General features: G+C 33.6%; 4 protein-coding genes across 5 annotated transcripts; 1 reads left to right on the top strand and 3 right to left on the bottom strand.

Moving 5' to 3' along the window:
* Positions 1–3,793: 3,793 nt before the first annotated feature.
* LOC107943610 (uncharacterized) lies at positions 3,794–4,201 on the bottom strand. The gene has a single exon (XM_016877382.1). The coding sequence runs from the start codon at positions 4,199–4,201 to the stop codon at positions 3,794–3,796; it is 408 nt and encodes a 135-aa protein (XP_016732871.1).
* A 1,141-nt stretch (positions 4,202–5,342) lies between these two features.
* LOC107935941 (alpha-glucan phosphorylase, H isozyme) lies at positions 5,343–11,573 on the bottom strand. Its single transcript, XM_016868606.2, has 16 exons — positions 11,357–11,573; positions 11,068–11,270; positions 10,778–10,957; positions 10,366–10,542; positions 10,194–10,279; positions 9,669–9,858; positions 9,315–9,407; positions 8,538–8,722; positions 8,303–8,420; positions 8,106–8,234; positions 7,796–8,014; positions 7,494–7,697; positions 6,910–7,068; positions 6,210–6,473; positions 5,818–6,008; positions 5,343–5,715 (listed from the first exon to the last, which is right to left on the bottom strand). Exons 2-16 carry the CDS (start codon positions 11,257–11,259, stop codon positions 5,589–5,591), a joined length of 2,514 nt encoding a protein of 837 aa, XP_016724095.1. The 5' UTR covers positions 11,260–11,270; positions 11,357–11,573; the 3' UTR covers positions 5,343–5,588.
* A 1,246-nt stretch (positions 11,574–12,819) lies between these two features.
* LOC107891957 (uncharacterized) lies at positions 12,820–14,014 on the top strand. Its single transcript, XM_016816891.2, has 2 exons — positions 12,820–13,154; positions 13,269–14,014. Exons 1-2 carry the CDS (start codon positions 13,121–13,123, stop codon positions 13,721–13,723), a joined length of 489 nt encoding a protein of 162 aa, XP_016672380.1. The 5' UTR covers positions 12,820–13,120; the 3' UTR covers positions 13,724–14,014.
* Positions 14,006–18,467, bottom strand: LOC107891956 (beta-glucosidase BoGH3B). 2 transcript variants are annotated; one of them, XM_016816890.2, is made up of 9 exons: positions 17,946–18,467; positions 17,640–17,844; positions 16,670–16,760; positions 16,327–16,472; positions 15,975–16,218; positions 15,743–15,847; positions 15,482–15,664; positions 15,019–15,220; positions 14,006–14,791 (listed from the first exon to the last, which is right to left on the bottom strand). In XM_016816890.2, exons 1-9 carry the CDS (start codon positions 18,094–18,096, stop codon positions 14,298–14,300), a joined length of 1,821 nt encoding a protein of 606 aa, XP_016672379.1. In that variant the 5' UTR covers positions 18,097–18,467; the 3' UTR covers positions 14,006–14,297. The 2 variants fall into 2 exon arrangements, 1 of the variants encoding a protein (XP_016672379.1); XR_005923224.1 differs by lacking the exon at positions 14,006–14,791 and having other exon boundaries at positions 15,082–15,220; positions 15,303–15,664; positions 17,946–18,456.
* Between the last annotated feature and the right edge of the window lie 1,446 nt (positions 18,468–19,913).

Genomic DNA, 19,913 nt, shown 5'->3' with positions numbered 1-19,913 from the left:
AGGTGTATTGGATTAGAGGTGTAATGGAATAGAGGTGTAATGGAAAAGCTGTGTAATAGCAAATCAACTGTTTGGTTGAATGTAATGGAATAGAGGCGTAATAGTAATCCTGTGTTTGGTTGAGTGTAATAGAGGTGTAATAGCATAATGAAAAAACTAAAATGACTAGAATACCTTTAGCAGAAATTTGTTTTGGTAAATGATTATTGTTATTGTTATTTAAATTTTAATAAGATTATTATTATCAATAATAAATAATTTAATCATATTTAAACATAATTATTATTAAATATATTTTAATTAAAATATATAATTTAATAAAATTCTTAATAATTAGCATAAATTTGTTTTGGTAAATTATTATTGTTATTGTTATTTAAATTTTAATAAGATTAATATTAATAATAAATAATTTAATCATATTTAAACATAATTATTATTAAATATATTATAATTAAAATATATAATTTAATTTGAATTTACTCAAATCATAATATATGATACTGTAAAATATAAATTAACATAATTATTATTAAATATATTATAATTAAAATATATAATTTAATAAAATTCTTAATAAATAAAATTCTTCTATGAATTTACTCAAATCATAATATATGATACTATAAAAGAAAATTTCAAATAATTAATATTAAATATGATTTAATTAAATATATGATTTAATAAAATTTAAAATTATTATAACTAATATGATTATAGTTTATGAATTTGTATAATTTAAAATAATAATTATTACATATAATTTAATAATAATATATAATTTCATAAAATTCTTGATAATAAAAATTTTCTTATATGAATTTATACAATTTAAAATAATTAATATTAAATATAATTATATAGTGATATATAATTTCATAAAATTCTTAATAATAAAATGTTCTTATATGAATTTACTAAAATCAATATATAACTTGAGAATTATATTATGCATAAACATAATTAACTTATATTAAGAAAAGGTTAGATGAAAATGAAATTGTACATTAAAATCCATATGTTATATAGTTTTACAACATCAAAAAGTTTGAACATTGATATTTAATGGTAAGAAAGAAATCTCCTAACCCATTCCAATCGGGCAACTGAAGGTAAACTAAAGAAAACGATCATTTGAGTTGGATGGTCGGGAATTTTACTTAAAAGAGATCATATGACAAATGAATTATACATATTGTTTTCACAGGTTTCTTCTCCAACTTCACGAGTTTTAGACATATCAACAAAGCGATGCTTAATTGCTTCTTTATTTGAAGGTGGGTGGTGCATATATAAATATAATGGGAGATCATTAACTTCTGGAATTACAGTTTGTTAGAAAAAGCCCCTACACTTGATAATGGAAACACAGCTTGTAATATATAAGAGCATTTTAACAAATGATTATACCTTAGGGACTTCACCTCCAAACTCTCAATCATCATTATTCTGTCTTGGAATGTAAGAGGGTTAAATTGCGTTTTGAAACATAGTAATTTGCAAATCAACTTTTTAAGCTTTATAAAGATGGATATTGCATGTATACTGGAAAGGAGAGTAAAAATGGCATGATCCAAATGGTAGAAGCTGGTTATGCTTCATCCTTGGAACTGCAGACGCAAAGGTTAGTGGTTGTTCGCAAGAGATTTTATCCAGTGAAGCACCACCGGATATAGACAAACTAGTAACCAACAAAGAAATCAGAGCTGCTACATTTTCATTGAATAGTGATAAGAGCCCCGGCACTAATGGATATATATGACTACTTCTTCAAAATTGGTTCAATGTTGCCTGCTTTTAATGTCACTTTGGTGCTTAAATGCCTTAACCCAATCTCTATAAAAGAGTTTCGACCAATATCATACCATTTTGTATTTTATGTGTATAACCATGATTCATGCTGATAGAATTCAAGCTCATCTTCCAGAGGTTGTTAACAAGAACCAAAGTGGTTTTTCATCCCTAACATACACGTGAACAGCCATATGGAGGTAGGATCTTCCAAATATATAGGAAAAACTTAGGAAAAAATTTAGCATGCCTGTGCTGGAAATACAAGTGATGACAGAAATTAAGGGTAAGTTTTGATACTATCACTGAAGATCATGTCTGAGCATCATGGAATTCCCCATGCCCAACCTCTTCATCAATCCAAATAACTTGTACACACAAATAAACAAGTCACATATAAATGCTTTATTATATGTGATTCAGCTCAAATCACCAACTAATTGCAGGTAAATGATTCCCATGGATGCTAAAAACAGAGACTTCAATCTTTTCGTAAATTCTACAAGGAAACCTCTCAAAGTCTAAACCACCCGGCATGGACTTGGATGTTAATATGTCTGCTTTATGCCCAAAATAAGAGGCAAATATAAACTATCATTTCGTATATTATAAGATACCAGTAAAAAAACTAGTCATTTACAAGTCACACAATACAAAGAACAGACGAGCATGCAAATTCTGAAATTCAATCTCGATCTGCTTTGGGCAAAACCCAAATGTTAATCTCGATCTGCTTTGGGCAAAACCCAAATGTTCTACATTTAAAGACCTTAGAAAGTAGAGAGAACCAATCAAATAATCATGAAGAAAACACCAAATGCCAAGTATATAAATACTGAATGAATTGATTAATCCAGGACACAAAAACAAAGAAATCTGATCTTTTTTTATTAGTCAAGGGGTTAACAAGGAGTGAATTTGCAATTGTGATTCTAACTTAATTGGCTTAGCTTCCATTGATAAGGCAGCGACACTCGGGGTTAATGAGGACTGAATTCGCAATGGTGATTCTATCTTATTTGGCTTAGCTTCCTTTGGTAAGACAGCAACACTCGAAACTTGCATGAGTAGAAGGACAATAAACTATATTAACCCAACCGGTGTAATCAGCTAAACTTCAAGTGTGTCATTTTCCCTTATTTGGAAAACAGACAATCATAGCTGAATTGAAATTCTACATTACCTGAAACCTCAACCTACATTCTCTACCAATTTATTAACTCATTCAACCTATGTTATTCGGATTCGTGTGTGAGAGTCAGATTGGGTATATTCCGACAGGAGTATGCCCATTTTCCCCCTAAGTTTTTCCATGTATTTGAATAGTCATTGAAGGATTACATCCCCATACCCATATACCGATATTTGTCGGATAAAAATGCTTCTAACAAAATGAAGAATCTGAGCAACATAGAATCTAACAAAAACCATATTCATTCTACTCGAAGACCAACAGGCATCAGTCCTAAGAGTTAGCTCTTTCCTAGCTACCTTCTAAATAGCCTTAACTTAGCAACACAATCTTTGTCAAAAAGTTTAGTTGACAACAAAAGTATCAGTTTCATAAAAGAATAAAGGGAAACCAAAGTGGATGAGATCCATCTAAAGGAAGGACATAAACTTCACACCATTAAAATAAGAAAAATATCGGAAAAACAACAATATTTGAGAATGATTTTGCCTGATATACACTTTTTCATCTCCAGTCAATCCTAGTCCCATATCCAATAAAGAAGAAATCAATCATATCATATGCATAAATCACTTCATGTCAATTGTTCATTGTTTATCCTATGACATTTGACATCTTAATTCATACTCAACTGTGATAAGAATTTTCAAACATTCCATTCCTATCCTCAACTCAAATCAAGTTTTGTTCAAAAAAATACGAAGGGAAAATTTAGTCCCATATCATCTAGTTCCAAAATATTTGAATAAATTATTAAAAAAAAAGACAGGAAATAAAACTTCTCCGTGAAATTCTCACCAGAGAGAAAGCCTATGTTTTTCTCCTGAGACGCTTCCTGAGTTTCTTGTATTTATGCTTGTTCATCTTCTTCTTCCTCTTCTTCTTCACACTATCTGCCCATGCTTTTCCGGCATTATCATCCTCAGTCTCTACTTCCTCCTCCTCGACCTCCATGATAGCCATTGTGTCAAACCCAATTGAGCTAATGGGGTTCAATAAATACCCAAACGGGAAACTTGGGTACAACTTCGAGGGTTCAGTAGATTTGTCATTTTCAAGGGAATTTTCAGGTTGGATTAATGAAAAATGGTGAGTTTGTTGAGGGATTAGTGAAGGGCTAACTTTTGAGAGTCGATGTTGGTGTTGTGGGGTTTTGAGAGATAGGATGAATCTTTGAGTTGATTTGTTTTTGAGGAGTTCGTGCATGAGATATGCCATTTTTGCATAGAAGAAAGGTCCAAAGAAGTGAGCCTGACTCTGGAAACTAGACGCCGAGACGAGAAGAAACGAGAAGAAACGATGACGACAGAATAATCAACGGAAGCAGTGGGAAATGGGAGGAGAAAATGATTAGGACGGAAGAGGAGAGGGTCGGGTAGGGAGGGAGGGTAAAACAGAGAGATGGGGAGGGAGGCCGGAAGTAATAGCTAATACAGCGATTTGGGAAGGGATTGGAAAATACGGGAATTTGGGGATTAGGGGCGTAACCGATTACGCGCGTAATACCTATTACAGCGAACCAAACGCCGGAATAGGGGCGTAATGTAATACGCACGTAAACGGGGCGTAATGGATTGGGTAATACGGTGAACCAAACACAGCGTAAAATTTAGTATCAAACTTAATGCATGTTTTAAGCGGGTTGATCACAAATTATAATCTTTAATCTGTAAGTTGACATTATCAAATGTCAACACTGTCAAAGTCATCCAAAATAATTAAATAAATATCAAATGGTTTTTTATGAATCTATTATCTATTAAAATGATACTGATATTCAAAGTATCTAAAGCGGGATTTAAATTTAAACAAGAAGGTGGAGCAAAGTATATGAAAATAATAAAAATAATAAAAATATTTAAATTGTAGCAACAGACGAAGGTAGAGTAAGAGCGCTAATTGTAGGATAGTGGTGCATTTAACAATATTTACTTGCTTGTCTTACTTTGCGCTATGCTCACAAACTGTGATAAGAGCATGGCTCAATTGAATATTATTATCTGAGCTTAAGCTTAACTTAAAATCAAATCAAACTATTTAGGTTGACTCCACGAAGTTCGCTTACACGATTAGTATACTTAGAGGTATACTTTTTTTCGGGTACAACTGAATCAGACTCGTAAACTATTTGATACATAATCTCGGATCATTTAATAGTTCAAATTGCTCAAACTCAACTCGAAAATAATAAGATCAAATTCAAATTTTTTTTCAGGTCGAATTTAATCAGCTTACAATCTTATCTCATCATTTAACCCCTAAGCATATAATGTATACACGGACATCTTCTAACAAATATATATGTGTACACGGATTAGGCATATATATACATATATATCTTTCAAGGAGTGAATTCTGCTTACTAAAATTAAAATTTTAATACTGTACTAAAGTTCCACAAACTAGTAAAGGCAATTCAGTAAAACACGTTACTTTGTTTATTACATTTAAAGGTGAAATCGAGATGCAGGGTTTCTCGCTTATTTTTTGTTTTTGCTAAAGACATATGGTTTTGGAATGCAAATCCTATTACTCATTCTTATATATGTATGCTTTTCATTATCATAAAACTAGAACGTGATTGCCAAAAGAGATTGGGTCGGAATTACGGTACTTGGCATTCCTCGATATTCCAAATTTCCTTAGCGTACTGGGCTATAGTCCGATCGCTACTGAACTTGCCGCTGCCAGCAGTGCTTAGTATAGACATCTTTAGCCACTTCTTGCGATCCCTGAAGGAGCAATAATAATACATATAACGTTTTAGTAAACATGTTATTATCGTTCATGTAAGTTGGGACATTCAGATTTAAAAAGTAAAGTTTAGGACTTACTTGTAAGCTTCATCTACTCGGGCTTGAGCATCCATGTAATCTGGGAAATCATGACCGACGAGGAAATAATCACCTCGACCATAACCCGAGTTACCTTCTAGAGAATCGAGAAGTGGATTGTAGTCGTAACTTCCGAATGCCCCACTTCTTATGAACTGCTTGGCCTCTTCAAACCGAGGATCGGGTTTGAACTGTTGGGTGAGTTAGAAATAACATTAACCAATGGTAAAAAAACAATTAAACAAATTCAGTATCTCCAAGGAAGTTGCACTTTACATAATTAACAGGACTAGCCATATTGATTTTAATGGCACCAATCACTGAGGCTGCTAATTTCAGTTGAAGGCACCGACTCTAAGTTCACAAATTGCAATAATAAATTGAGTTCTTACCAATCCGTTCTCTCTGTCCTTTCGCAACTGAGGGACTTCATCAGCTCTTGCACCGAAAAGGAAGAAATTCTCCTCCCCTATTTCCTCGCGGATTTCAACATTAGCTCCATCAAGTGTTCCTATTATGAGGCAGCCATTTAGAGCAAATTTCATGTTGCTCGTCCCACTAGCCTCCATGCCTGCAGTACTAATATGCTGGGAAAGCTCGCTTCCAGGAATAAGCATTTCAGCTACAGACACATTGTAGTTTGGAACAAATACGACCTGAAAATTTCCGATTAGTACAGAACATAATGTTTTGTCGGATGAACCTGACATAGTTTGAAGACATTTACCAAATATTCTGCCCAGTGGTAAAAATTTAAGAACATTATATAAGGAATATCATACAACTGAAGCCTCAGACTTAAGGAATTAAATACCAATTAAGCAACTGTAACTGCATCAATGCTTCAACCTTATCATCAGATATATCAAAGTTATCAAAATTTCATGTGTAAACTTTCTATTTCCATTTCAAGTGAGTTAACTTACGTCAATTCCACTGGTTGCTTTGCTAAATAACAATGCATATGATATGAAAGTATTATGTAGGACAACGGGTTTCTGATCGAGAAAAACAGGAAAAAGGACTTTCAAACCTACAACAATAAAAGATCTCAAAAAGCCGAAAGTACCGAGTCAAAAATAATTAATTTACCTTCAAATAGCTATTGACTTCAGGATCATTGTTGACTACTGCACCAACATCATTCACCAATTTGACTATACGTTTAGCATTTGTATATGTGGCAAATGCTTTCCCTCCAATCATAATGGTCCGGGAAGTAGTATTTTTCCGCAGCTCAGGACTCATCTCCTACCATAAATTAGTTTCATGAAAATAAATCAGAGCAAATTATTTGATGACCGACTTTGACTTGATATAAACATTAAAGAACCAAAAAATCAAATATCTAAATCAATGTGATGAATGAAAAGGTACATATGAAAGCTCATAGGGGGTGAAGCAATTCATTTGGAGTTCTTAAGTAGGTAGGTTTAATCTTAAGTTGTTTTAGCTGCATGATTTGATTAATATAAAACCGTGATGTTAAAAACGGCATTCAGATTGAAAGATTATGCACACACACAACAGCAATAACAGTTAAAATACCGATAATAATGATGATGATTTTCAAATTTGGTAGAGAAAAAGTATTATACTGGTTGAAAATGAAATGCCAGTACACAGAACTCCATTAAGCAAACAAATTGCCAAGAACAATCAGTATGATTTGATACCTTTAACTTCTTGTACCTATAGATCGCACCCAAAATGTTCAGCAGCTGTCTCTTGTATTCATGAATACGCTTAACTTGTATGTCGAATAAACTGTTTGGATCGATACTTACTCCTGTTACACGCAATATGTATTGCGCCAAACGTTGTTTGTTAGCCATCTTAGCAGATGCCCATTCATCTTGAAAATCTGCATTATCAGCAAACTGTTGGAGAAGCATAAGTTCAGTATGCAAAATTACTGCAATTATAGTTTTGAAAGAATAAAAGAAAGCATACTCCAGAGAATTATTCTGATACATACTTCTCGAAGACCAGAAAGCAGGTCAAGATTGGTCAACCATTGGTCAGTTTTTAACCACTTGGTGATTATGTTACTGAGCTTTGGACTGCAAAACCGAAGCCATCGACGAGGAGTAATTCCATTAGTCTTGTTTTGGAACTTGGTTGGCCATATAGAAACGTAATCTGCAAACAACTCAGCCTTTAAGATGTCACTGTGCAGCTGGGCTACACCATTCACCTGAAAAGAGGTCAACAGAACAAGCTCAAAAGTAGTGCTTTTCGCTACAATTTTACAAGCCTCGATGATTTTTGTAGAATGACTTACTTACCGTATGTGCAGATACCACACATAAGTTCGCCATCCTCACAACAGGTTTTTGGGGATTATGATCCAAGACTCGCATGGTAGGAAGCTTATGCTCAAGGTCAGGACGGGTGGCATTTATCATTGCAAGAAACTGAAAAAAACTTAAACTTTGCAATTAGAAGACTCTAACAAATAGAAAGTAAAAGACAAGAGAATTACCCTTTTGTCAATTTCTTCTATGATTTCCATGTGGCGAGGAAGAAGCTTCCACATTACAGGTTGTGACCACTTCTCAAGTGCTTCGGGAAGGACAGTATGATTGGTATATGCAATTGTCCTGGTTCAGTTATTTACATTTAATAGTCAAAAAAAGAAAAAAGAAAACAATGGCAATACATGCCATAAAGCAACATGGGCTACTATAAAACCCTCTTAGAAAAATAGAATTAGGCACCTTGTTGTTACATCCCAAGCCTCATCCCACCCAAGTCTTTCATCATCCATTAACAAGCGCATCAGTTCAGGAATTGCAAGCGTAGGATGAGTATCATTCAGTTGTACAGCTACCTTGCTGGGAAATTCAGACCATTTCCATGAGCCCTTTCCACTTCTTCTCTCCTTGAATCTGAGAATAATGTCCTGTAACAATCCAACATTGAGATTTGAGACCAATATGATAAATTTTAGCAGGAAAAATCAAACAACCATGACACTGTTGAATTGGGAGAAAATTATGTAATTATAAATATAACTATCATTGGAATTGTCACTACCACTTAAAATGGAATTGATGAAAACTGAAAATTGGATTGGAATTCTTCATTGCAGAAAAGATGTGTGCTTTTGTCTATAAAATTCAAATACACTTAAAACTTGCAGATCTGAGCAGAAAACTCTACATGGAACGATGGTCAAGATTATTCTTGAATACAGATCATTTCATACTTAGCATGCAGTAGTTTTTACGTGCAATAGATCTCTATCATATATTATTTAAAATTGTTCCTTCTCTTTCAAAAGGTAAATTGTACACAAGTAAATAGACTTTGGGGTAAAGAACATGGGACAATTTCCCTTTTTATGCAACCAACCCATGAAAGAAATAATGGCAAGTCCACAAGCATATAACAATGCACTACGCAAAGGGAGGCCAGCAACAAGAAAAAATGTAATAGAAGAATGAAAGAACCAGGAATCTTATAGAAGGGAAGCAATAACGGAATCAACTAACCTGCAATGATGCACTGCAGAGGAAAAATTGTTGTTTCAGACGTAAAAGCTTCCCATCTTCAGTAGCATCTCCAGGATACAGAACAGCACATATCTGCATGTGAAAAGTTCATAGACCATAAGTGCCAAGAAACATGCAGTGAGATAGGTACATGAAATGTAGACAAAATTTTTCAGAAGCTTATATATGCTATTCAACTAAATAAATTCAGAAGCTTGGAGATTAATATCATTTCGTGCCCAGAAACCAACAATTTCATTAATCAAAATTATCTTTCATAATTAACATAGTTGGTTCGTTCTGCAATTTGAAGGCTTTCAAGACCAGCTTCTCATTAATGGTATTGATAATCACCTGTTGAGCTCTTGAATGAAGCTGTGCAGCAGATTCATATTGTCCATCATTAAACTGAAAAAGATTGAAATCCTCAGCACGACCTTTTGCTTCCCAGAGGCGAAGGCTTATTGTATTCTTGGTTTTATATCCTGGAATTGGAGCATCATAAGCCAGAGCTTGCACTACCTCTCCTCCAACCCATTTTCGACTGCAATGCATTTAAATCATATAACATAAATTAAGAAATTCATATCTATATAGAAATAGAAGCAGTTAGAAATGACATTCAGACCAGAAAACATCAGCATAATACAATACTAAGCCTTCTAGTTGTTTCCTTTGCTACTTGCTTTTGCTCCCAAAAGCTGAATGGAAAAGTGCATTGGAAACAACCATGATAATGAGGAGTTAAGAACTAAAATTGATCATTTTCTAATTGAAAACGAACTAATTAACTTTGCCACTTTTGAGTAAGTTTAAAACAAATACCAGCAAAAAAATCAACCAAAAAGGGCATATTATGCCTTTGATTATAACACTTACGACCCATCTGGATTAATCTCAATACTTCCAAAGAATCTGACAGGAAACACTATATCATGCCTAACAACCTCCCAGGGACTAAACTTCTGCAAAAATTCCCAATCAAAACAGAAAATCAGTGTATATTCCAGGGACCATGCTGCAACTTCAAGGTGGAATAAGCTGAACCAACCTCAAGCCAATCTTCCGCAATTTCCTCTTGTCCTTGTTTTGTTATCAGCTGTTTGAAAAGCCCATATTTGTACCTTAAACCATATCCCCAAGCAGGCAAATTCAACGTTGCCATAGAATCAAGAAAACAAGAAGCAAGCCTTCCCAAACCACCATTTCCAAGTGCAGAATCTTTCTCCTACAAAACTTTTAGTCATCAAATTAATGCACATTCAAAACTAGGAATTCAAAAAAAGAAAAAAAAAAATGGCGGTGCTACAACAAAATAGGCTTCTATCAATTATCCTCGCATAAATTATTTGATATGAAAATAACATCATGCATCTTATTAGTAAAAGAAATCACAAATACAGCTACAAATTAAAATAAGAAGTAATTAAACCAAAAAAAAATTTAAAGGATTTACGAATTACCTGCTCAGCAATCTCTTCGAGTTCATGTCCTAACTTATTCAAAGCCTCAGCGTAAGCATTTTGAATGTCAAGATTCCCAATCGCATTAGTTAAAGCTCGTCCTTGAAGATATTCCATTGATAAGTAATAAGTTTGTTTCGGATCAACTTTATGATAGTGAAGGAAAGTTTCATTCCATTGCTTCACACACACACACACACAAAAAAAAACTTCCATAATCAGCTAACAAACTTTTACACATAAACCGAATCAAAGACGCAAAACAAAAAAACAACGAAACCGTTAAATACCTTGACGAGACGGTCGCGAACACTCTCAGCCGTAGCGAAGAAAGCTTGTTCTGGCTCAAACTTGAACGGCGAGAAATGAGGACTGAACTGCGCGTGGTAATTGATATTCGATGCGATTTCCGATGGCTGTTCGCTTAACGGATTCGCAACCGCCGGTACTTTCTCCGTCGCAGATTTACCGTTTTCCGCCATTATTTCCAAATCTGCTTAACAAAAACAACAATAATACACTGAAAAAAAGCCAAAAAATTGAGTGAACGTAAAAGAGTGTAGTCAACTGGCAACTCACTGTCAAAATCTTTTTTTATATACTTTTTCGAATCGAAAGTTCCAAAAATTTAACAAAGCAAGTGGCAAAATGAAGATATTTTTTTTTTGAGGGAATATGCGAAAGAACTGAGATATTTTTGAAGCAAAAAAATTAGATTTTTGAAAAAGAAAAAGAAAATGAAATCAAAGAGAAAATGAGGATGATTTTGAAAGAAAGGAAAAGAAAAGAAATATCGGAGAGATTTTGGAAAGTTTGTTTGTTTTCGTTTTTTAGTTTGGAGATGACGTGGACAAAGCCATGTTCGCTAGCTTGGAAAGGCGGGGACACGTGGCCGGATTTAAGGGAAAGCGCGCTCAACGAGATACTTAACTGACGGATCTGAGAATAGAATGGGCCAACATCACGGATTTCATGTCTTTTCTTGAATATTTTCGAGATTAATTGGGATAAAAAATATTTTATTATTATTTTACTTTACTAAATATTTATATTTATGCTACTTATAAAATAGATGACTAAATTAATATCACAATTAACCGAACACTTAATTAAAAATGGATAAAATTTTATACATAAAATTATTAAACTTCCACTGATTCAAAGTTATAAAATTTTAAAAATTTTCATTTAAATTAGTGTTAAACAACTTATAAACATAAATATTTTTATATTAAAAGTTTAATTTCATCGAATATTTTCAGACTATAACTTTTTGTTTTAAATTAATCTGTAAACTTTAAAACGATATAATTGGATTTTGAAAATATCAATTTTTTATCAGTTAGATTCTCTGGTTAGTTTGGACATTAAATAACAATGCAAAAATGACACGACTCGTAGATCAAATTTGATGATTTGAGACTTAATTTTTGAAATTTAAGGATCAAATTAAAATATGGATAAATTACATTTAAAGTCAATAAATTATTAGTAAGTTTATATTTTAGTATTTAACTTTAAAAAGTTACAAAATGATCACTGAACTATTGAAAAGTCTTCATTTAAGTCACTGTTGTTAAGTTTCTCTTTCTTTTCTTTTCTTTTTTAAAATTGGTTAGTGAGCTCCAAATGTTAATTCGACGACTGGTATGATGAATCAACACCCATCGACGAGTAAAAGAACATATCTTAAATCCAAGCTGATTTGAAGATTAGTGGAGATAGGAGAAAAAATTATTTGGATTTTGGTTTGTAGATTATGACGTTCAAAGTTGTTTCATAAAAAAAAATAAACGATAGAAGAGAAGGGGGGAACTAGAGCTTTCAATTGGTGCCAGCAATGCGAATAGCGAAGGCTATACAACAACGATTTTAGTAGCCTAGTGACTTAAATGAAAATTTTCAAATAGTTTAATGACAATTTTATATCTTTTTGAAGTTGAAAGACCAAAATGTAAACTTCCTAATAGTTTAGGGACCTTGACTGTAGTTTACCCTTAAAATAAATTTGATAGCTTGGGGATATTCGATGGAATTAACCCGATACAAGTGTTGAGAACCTCATCGTTGTAGCCGTCTCGTGTAAATGCTATTAATCTCATAAAATGACCCAATTATCCCTTCTTTTATCCAGAAGTACTGAATTATGCTCGTAAATTTGACAAAAGTGTAGGGATAAATTTGGTAAATTAAAAAACTGTTCAATCTTCTAATATGATCTTATTATCACATATGATCTTATTATCACCTTGAACTATTAGACAAAGTTAAACTTTCTCCGATCATAATTATCATACGATAAGACTCAAATTATTTCTCGATCGTTGGATTGGGTTTCAAACAATGGTTCGTAAACGGTATCAAGAAGCCAAAACAGGTAAATCTCAATGACGAATATTAAATAAATTCATTCAATTTTCACCTCAATTGATTGTATTCAACCTGTTCGATGAAATGCCTAAACGAAACTACTTTTTCTCAAAAATCCCAGGTTTCCAATTGTTAAAATTAATAGACGCAGACAAGTATCTAAAAAAGATAGGATTAGGCAAAGAAGATCATTACTTTTGGAAGCAAGTCGGGAAGGCATTGCTATGCACCTACACGCTCTTTGGCGTCGCATGGCTTTACAACGAAACGTCGCCGCTAGGGTGGTGGACGTTGAAGCCTAGACCAAAAGAAGAAAGGGAATTAGCCCATTTATATGAGCGGCGAGAGTTTCCGTACCCCGGTGATGCTGAGGCCATGGAAGAGTTCGTTGCTAAGGGAGGCATGATCGGAACTACGATTGGGCCGAAAGGGATAATAGAAACCGATAAAGATTCGGTTAATTATCAGAAAGAGATGCAGAACAAGAAATTCGAACAGGAAGCGATGAAGCTTTGGGTTAGGATGAGGAATGAAGTTATTTCAGAGCTTCAAGAGAAAGGGTATGATGTTGAGTGAGTGATTTTTTCAGCTATGGTGATTATATTGTTAAGGGTCAAATTTCGTTATTAGTCCTTATTATGAATAAGTTGTGGATTGTGGATTTAATTTTTGTACTTTTCAGTTAGTCTTTGTTTTTATGTGTTAATTATCCTTTGGTGTAATTGATACCCCTTCATGTATGATGCAATTGAACCAAGCTCAAAAGCTTGAGTTAGACTTGAAATTCGAGACTCAAAGCTTGGCTCAAGCTTTCGTGTTTGAAGCTTGAGCTAAATTTGAGATCATATATATTATTAATTTTCATAACATATGTTTATTCATAGCAATGCCTAACATAAATTACAAACCATCATTGTTCACAGCACCTTTAACAAACAGAGCTTTTCTTGACCACAACCACCAATAGCAAGCTAGACCTTATTTCATACATTCAAACACTAAGGGATGGTAATAAAACTGATCCATGTTACTTGAGCTCTGATATAAATATCGGGTTTGCACCTAAACGGTAGGGTTCTAATGACAATGTGATTGAGCATACTCATTTACATGCATTATACAAAAGATGTATAAATAGAATACAAGTTGCTTACTCTTGAGGTTTCTTCTCCTTATTGTATGTCAATCCAAACCCTAAGGGAAACAAAGGGTCATATGAATTTTGTCCGGGATTCATTGGAAGCTGGTCGTTGCTTCTAAACCATGTCATTGGTAATCGACCCTCAAATTCAAAATCTCCGAATACAACATCCGTGACTCCCCTCCCTTCAGTTCCAGGCAACCAAGCAGCGATGAAAGCATCAACTTTTTCCAAAACCTGAGGTTCTAAAACCAAGGGTCTTCCGGATATCAAGATTGCCAATGTGGGGATTTTGTCAGCAACGGAACTGATTATATCACTCCCATTAAAGGGGATTACAAGCTCTTTGTTGTCGCCTAAGGTTTCGGCATAAGGTGGTTCACCTACAACTACAATGGCAAAAGAGTACTGCCCTGCTAAGGTGTTTGTTGAGGGGTATTCATCATAAATCACCTCTGTTTTGTCTCCTGCAGATTCTCTAATGGCATCCAAGATGGTGGTGCCTAAAATATAAAAGAAAACCCATCAACCCAAATGCCTACACGAACTCAGGAATAAGTCCCATCTCTCTCGTTGCAGCAAAGTTATTGGTTATTAGATGTCTATGCATGCATTTTGTTGATAAATGGTATGGTTTTATAAATAAGTGATCGGTTAATTGGCTTTCAAAAACAATAGAGAAGCGAAAAAACAGATAAGAAGAAAGGAAACTCGATATAAATCCACTTACCAATTGTTATTCTACCACTGCCTCCAAACCAGGTACTGGTCCAACCACCGCACTGGTACCCGAGATTGTCAGCATGTGAGCCAGCAACAAGAATTCTTTTAGCAGTTCGGTCTAATGGAAGAAACGGATTTTCAGGGTTCTTTCCGTTTTTTAATAGAACCAAGGATTTGCGAACTGCTTCACGAGCTAGTTCCCTGTGTAGCTGCAGGAAAATCAGAATATCAGGACCATCCTTTCTCCAGTATAAAATCAACAAGGACTTTGGTTGCCTTAGAAACATTTACCTGATAAAAAGTAGCAAACATGTTTCTCCTAACAAGCAAACATACCGAGTCTCGGAAACTCGGCCGCTTACTGTTGAACTAATCGCAATAAATTATTGGAAAAATGTTGGAAAAAAATTTTCCTTCAAAAGCATGCTCCAAAAGTTCAGTTATCAGATGCTAAATTCTGCAATATTTACCTTGCAGCCAACTATATCCAGCAGAGATCTATCGGAGAAGGGATATTCGAAAAGACCGGCAACAAATTTCACTCTCAATATTCGTTCAACGGCGTCATCTATCCTGGACATCAGTACTTCCCCAGATTCAACCAGAAACGTCAAATCATCCATGAACTGTTTATATCTGAGAGGCACCATTACCTGCACATTTTCTCAATCAAGGAATGAAGATATGAACAAAAGAAAGATTTATTGTAGAATTCAAGAAACATTCTATACCATGTCAATACCAGCATTAACAGCAGTAGAAATACAATAACGATAGTTTGAGCCTCGAGGTTCAGTGAGTCGATCGAGTGCTTCCCAGTCGGAAATTACAAAACCCTGAACAGAACATTCCCCCGAAGTTACATATGCTACATAAAGCATTGGATGGAATGCCTTGCTATAATAGGCACTTCACAGTACACCTACAGGCCATTTCGGATGAAAAGAATATGGGGATCCAAACCTTGAAACCTAGTTTATCTTTTAGAATTTCTGTCAAGAGGAAATGATCAGCATGAAGTTGACGTCCATTCCAACTGGAATATGATGCCATAATGGTGGAAACCCCCTGAGAAATACAGTCCAGATATGGTGCCATATGGATGCTCTCTAAATCATCATATGATAATATGGTATTCCCTTCATTTATACCCTTTTCAGTGCCTCCATCTCCAACAAAATGCTTTGCACATGCAATGACATTGTTTCTGGAATCAAGCAAACTTGATGATGAGAGATTGAAACAAGTTTCTAACGAGGTATACCTGTATATGGTTGTTGATAGTTGATACAGAATCCAACATGAATATATCTACCTGCCAGCTACAAACGGGTAGCCTTTCGGGTAGTCCGCCGGTGGTTTTCCCTGCAAACCTGTAATAATGGAAGTCATTTTTCGAACAATGTTGGTGTCTTCACTATAACACTCAAAACATCTTCCCCATCTGGGATCCCTGCATACCTGTGATAATACACTAATGTCTCAAAATCTATATAATAGAAAATTTTATAATATATAAAAAAGATCTTAAACATGATTATGACATGAACACAACATGGACGTACGAATTATCAGGTCTAGTATCTCGGTAATTATTTGACTTGGTACAACACGGTAGAATCAAAGCACATTTGGCTAATTATTTTTACAGTACTTACAGCTACGCAGGGAGCAAAGTCATAGTGAATGCCAGTTGCCCTAACTTCAAGAGCAGTTGCAGCCCCAATTCTTTGAGCCAAATCTGCATCTCTATCATATGCATATAATTTTCAATAATTAGAAGATACAACTACTGTATTTGAAATGATACTCCCATGAATCTTTTACTGTAAAAAGTTGGATGAGGAAATGGAGAAGACTAAATACAAGAGTTATGTTACTCTGCCTCTTCATTTTGCTAAAAATATTCATATCCACACATAATTAGACATGGATACACGTTAAGATCCTTTAAAAACATAGAAAATTTTAAGCATATTTGTGTTTGACACACTTATATCCAGCACTTGCCTCTGATTTTTAGCAACATAATACAAGAGTGCCTAGTTCTAGTCCAATTCCCTTTTTCCCTCTTTCTTAATACCTAGAAAAAAAAATGAGCATCCTTGTGCTCAACACATACCTATATCCGGCACTTGCCCCAAAGGAGCAACCCCTTATTATAGGGGGAAACTTAGAAAAAAGAGCACACCTATGTTGAACATATACATCTAGCACTCGCACTTGAGATCAAGCAACACAAGGCTTTTGGGTAATTTCAACGAAATGTTTAAAAACACGAGATTATCACGGGCAAGAGGAAATCCATTGATTTGCACAACAATGGACTTTGGGGTCCAATTCTCGTGTGCGCGAGTCCATCCTCTCAACTGACTCTATATTATAAGCAAAAGTCTAAAGTTTTAGAATAAGTGAGGTGGGATAAGTTCTTTTGAAACATCACTTATTTTTAACACCTAGTACCAGTCAAAAACTCTATATATTTTTTTTCTCTCTAATGGACATGATGTAATATAGGGGAAAATTAAGATCACAATATTCATTTATTTTCCTTCATCAACATTGGCATTGATCAAAGAAATATTAGAAATTACCATAAAAAGACTTAAAATCAAAGAAGAAACAAACCTAGTAGCTCCAAGTCCAACATTGTGAGGAAATATAGTGGCACCATAAACACTATTGTTACCATGAACTGCATCAATCCCATAAATAAGCGGTATACCAAGCCGAGACTCAAGTGCTGCCTGCTGGAACTTATCCACCATATCAGCCCAATCAGCTGGCAATGCTTTCTGAAATGGCACACTTCCACCAGCACTCAGTATACTACCTGCCAAAAATTTAAGGCTAATCAGTGTTCTCTAGTTCTCAAAAATTATCAACAGACTGTTCGAGAAAATGCCTAAAAGAGGAAAAAAAAAATTAAGGTACCGATGGAAAAGCTTTTGAGATCAGCAGGAGTGGCGACACTTCGCTCTATTTGGGTCATTTGACCGATCTTTTCTTGTAGAGTCATTCGAGAAAGAAGGTCTTTGACTCGATCCTCTATGGGTGCATTTGGGTTCTTGTAAGTGCAATCCATTGACCAAAATTGAATTGAACAGAGAAAATCTGAAGGAAAAAGAAAAAGAAAAAGAAAATTCGAGCTCAACCCAGAATTTTAATTCGATTAAATCTCACTTCTAAAATTCAAGTTTTGATTCGAAATGATAATCAAATTGTTCGTAGCTCTTCTAATAGCTTGTTCCCTTAAGTAAACCCGACAAAAACAAAAATGGATAAATCAATACTTAATCCATGAGTTGACAACTTAGATTATTTAAAATCTTAAAAGATTTCAAACGATAATTGTGACATAAAAATTTAATACTAATATAGATAGAAAAAAAAAACCCCAAAGGCCAGGAAAGAAGTCATCAAATTCAGGAACTAAATAAGGATAAAACCAGATTTAAAGTTTAGGGATAAGCTAAAATTGTAGTTTTTGATAAAAGTATTTTTGGGCCAATTTTTAATTTTAAAAAAATTCTTAAAAAACAAATAATTTAATAATATTTTTGCGTAAAAAATATTTATTAGAAGTAATACTAAACACACCCTAATATCAAAATGTCATATATCATACTTAAATTATTAATTAGAGCTTAAACTTAGTAACTCTCTCTCATATTGGGCTTAAACTTTGTTCTTCTTTAAATTAGTCCTTAAACTTTATAATTATTATCATATTAAGACCTAAATTAAACAATTATTCTCACGTTAAAGCTTAAATTTAACAATTATTCTCGCATTGAAACTTGAACGGTAAAGTTTTAGAAGAAATATCATAAACTAACTTAAAAAAAAATCAGACTAAATGCAAAAGCAATTACCAGTTTAAAGATTAAGGGTCTGTTTGATTGACGGATTTGATTTTCCGGAAACTCATTTCTAACTTTTCCAACGTTTGATTGCCGGAAAATATTTTCCATTTGGAAAATGAACTCCAAAACAAAGGAAAATGGGTTACATTTTAGGGAAAATGTCTTACCCTTTCAATTTCCATAAGACATTTTCCGTGCTCTCCTCTTTATCGCCTCCTTCATTCCTTCCTTCATTTTCGGTAGAAAACTGCTTCTGTTTATCGATTTTCCAGTAACTTATTTTTTTTAATTATTCAGTACTTGTTTTTTTAACATAATTACAAATAATTTATTTGATATTAGTTTTTTTCAATTTATAACGATTAATATTGTATCTTAATAATTGAGTATTATTATAAATAAATCATTGCAATATATGTAAAAATAATTTAAAATATAAAAATTTATTAATATATATTAATATATGTAAAAATAACTTTTCCGAAAAATATTTTCAGGAAATCTGCCAAACAGCAGAAAATATTTTCTAGTAAATCATTTTACAAAAAAATAAAACATTTTCTAAAAATTATTTTACGAAAAATATTTTACTGACAATCAAATAGACCCTGATTTGACAAAAAAATTAACCTCAATATAAAAAAGAACCGAAGTGATTGCCAAGATAAAGTCGAAAAAGTGATTGAATCCAAACATGTGGTTACTAATCAGCAACGAGCATGTGGTGTGAGCTCACCATCCAACCCACTCATTCCACGTGTTATATATCAGAAAATTGATTTTGCACTTTCAAAAACATTTTGATTTAGTCCCCTACTTATCAAATTTGAAAATAAAATCCAATTGTTAACCTCGATACAATTAGGGATGTAAATAAGATTGGTGTTCAAAAATTACTCTATTTGATAATTATTAAGTCAAGTTTGAGTTTAAGCAACTAATCTAATTAACTTTAAGTTTAGTAATACTCAACTCAAACGGTTCATGAACTTTATCGGATTTTTCATTTTTAACATATATTTAAAATATTTTATAT

Source organism: Gossypium hirsutum, chromosome D13 (assembly GCF_007990345.1).
Source record: "Gossypium hirsutum isolate 1008001.06 chromosome D13, Gossypium_hirsutum_v2.1, whole genome shotgun sequence".
In the NCBI taxonomy this organism is placed as follows: domain Eukaryota; kingdom Viridiplantae; phylum Streptophyta; class Magnoliopsida; order Malvales; family Malvaceae; genus Gossypium; species Gossypium hirsutum.
The sequence above is the reverse complement of the archived record's forward strand: the minus strand, read 5'-3'. Positions and strand labels throughout refer to the sequence as shown.

What these genes read in the sequence shown, in the direction of transcription:
- LOC107943610 (XM_016877382.1), bottom strand. Translation starts at nt 4,201, where the DNA reads ATGGCATATCTCATGCACGAACTCCTCAAAAACAAATCAACTCAAAGA.
- LOC107935941 (XM_016868606.2), bottom strand. Translation starts at nt 11,259, where the DNA reads ATGGCGGAAAACGGTAAATCTGCGACGGAGAAAGTACCGGCGGTTGCG. An exon ending in TCTGCAGTGCATCATTGCAG is followed by an intron (nt 8,723 to 9,314) that starts GTTAGTTGATTC and finishes GGATTGTTACAG; the next exon opens with GACATTATTCTCAGATTCAA. An exon ending in AAGTCAATAGCTATTTGAAG is followed by an intron (nt 6,474 to 6,909) that starts GTAAATTAATTA and finishes GGAAATTTTCAG; the next exon opens with GTCGTATTTGTTCCAAACTA.
- LOC107891957 (XM_016816891.2), top strand. Translation starts at nt 13,121, where the DNA reads ATGGTTCGTAAACGGTATCAAGAAGCCAAAACAG. An exon ending in GTATCAAGAAGCCAAAACAG is followed by an intron (nt 13,155 to 13,268) that starts GTAAATCTCAAT and finishes CAAAAATCCCAG; the next exon opens with GTTTCCAATTGTTAAAATTA.
- LOC107891956 (XM_016816890.2), bottom strand. Translation starts at nt 18,096, where the DNA reads ATGGATTGCACTTACAAGAACCCAAATGCACCCATAGAGGATCGAGTC. An exon ending in AAGATAAACTAGGTTTCAAG is followed by an intron (nt 15,848 to 15,974) that starts GTTTGGATCCCC and finishes TGTTCTGTTCAG; the next exon opens with GGTTTTGTAATTTCCGACTG. An exon ending in CAGTGGTAGAATAACAATTG is followed by an intron (nt 14,792 to 15,018) that starts GTAAGTGGATTT and finishes TTTATATTTTAG; the next exon opens with GCACCACCATCTTGGATGCC.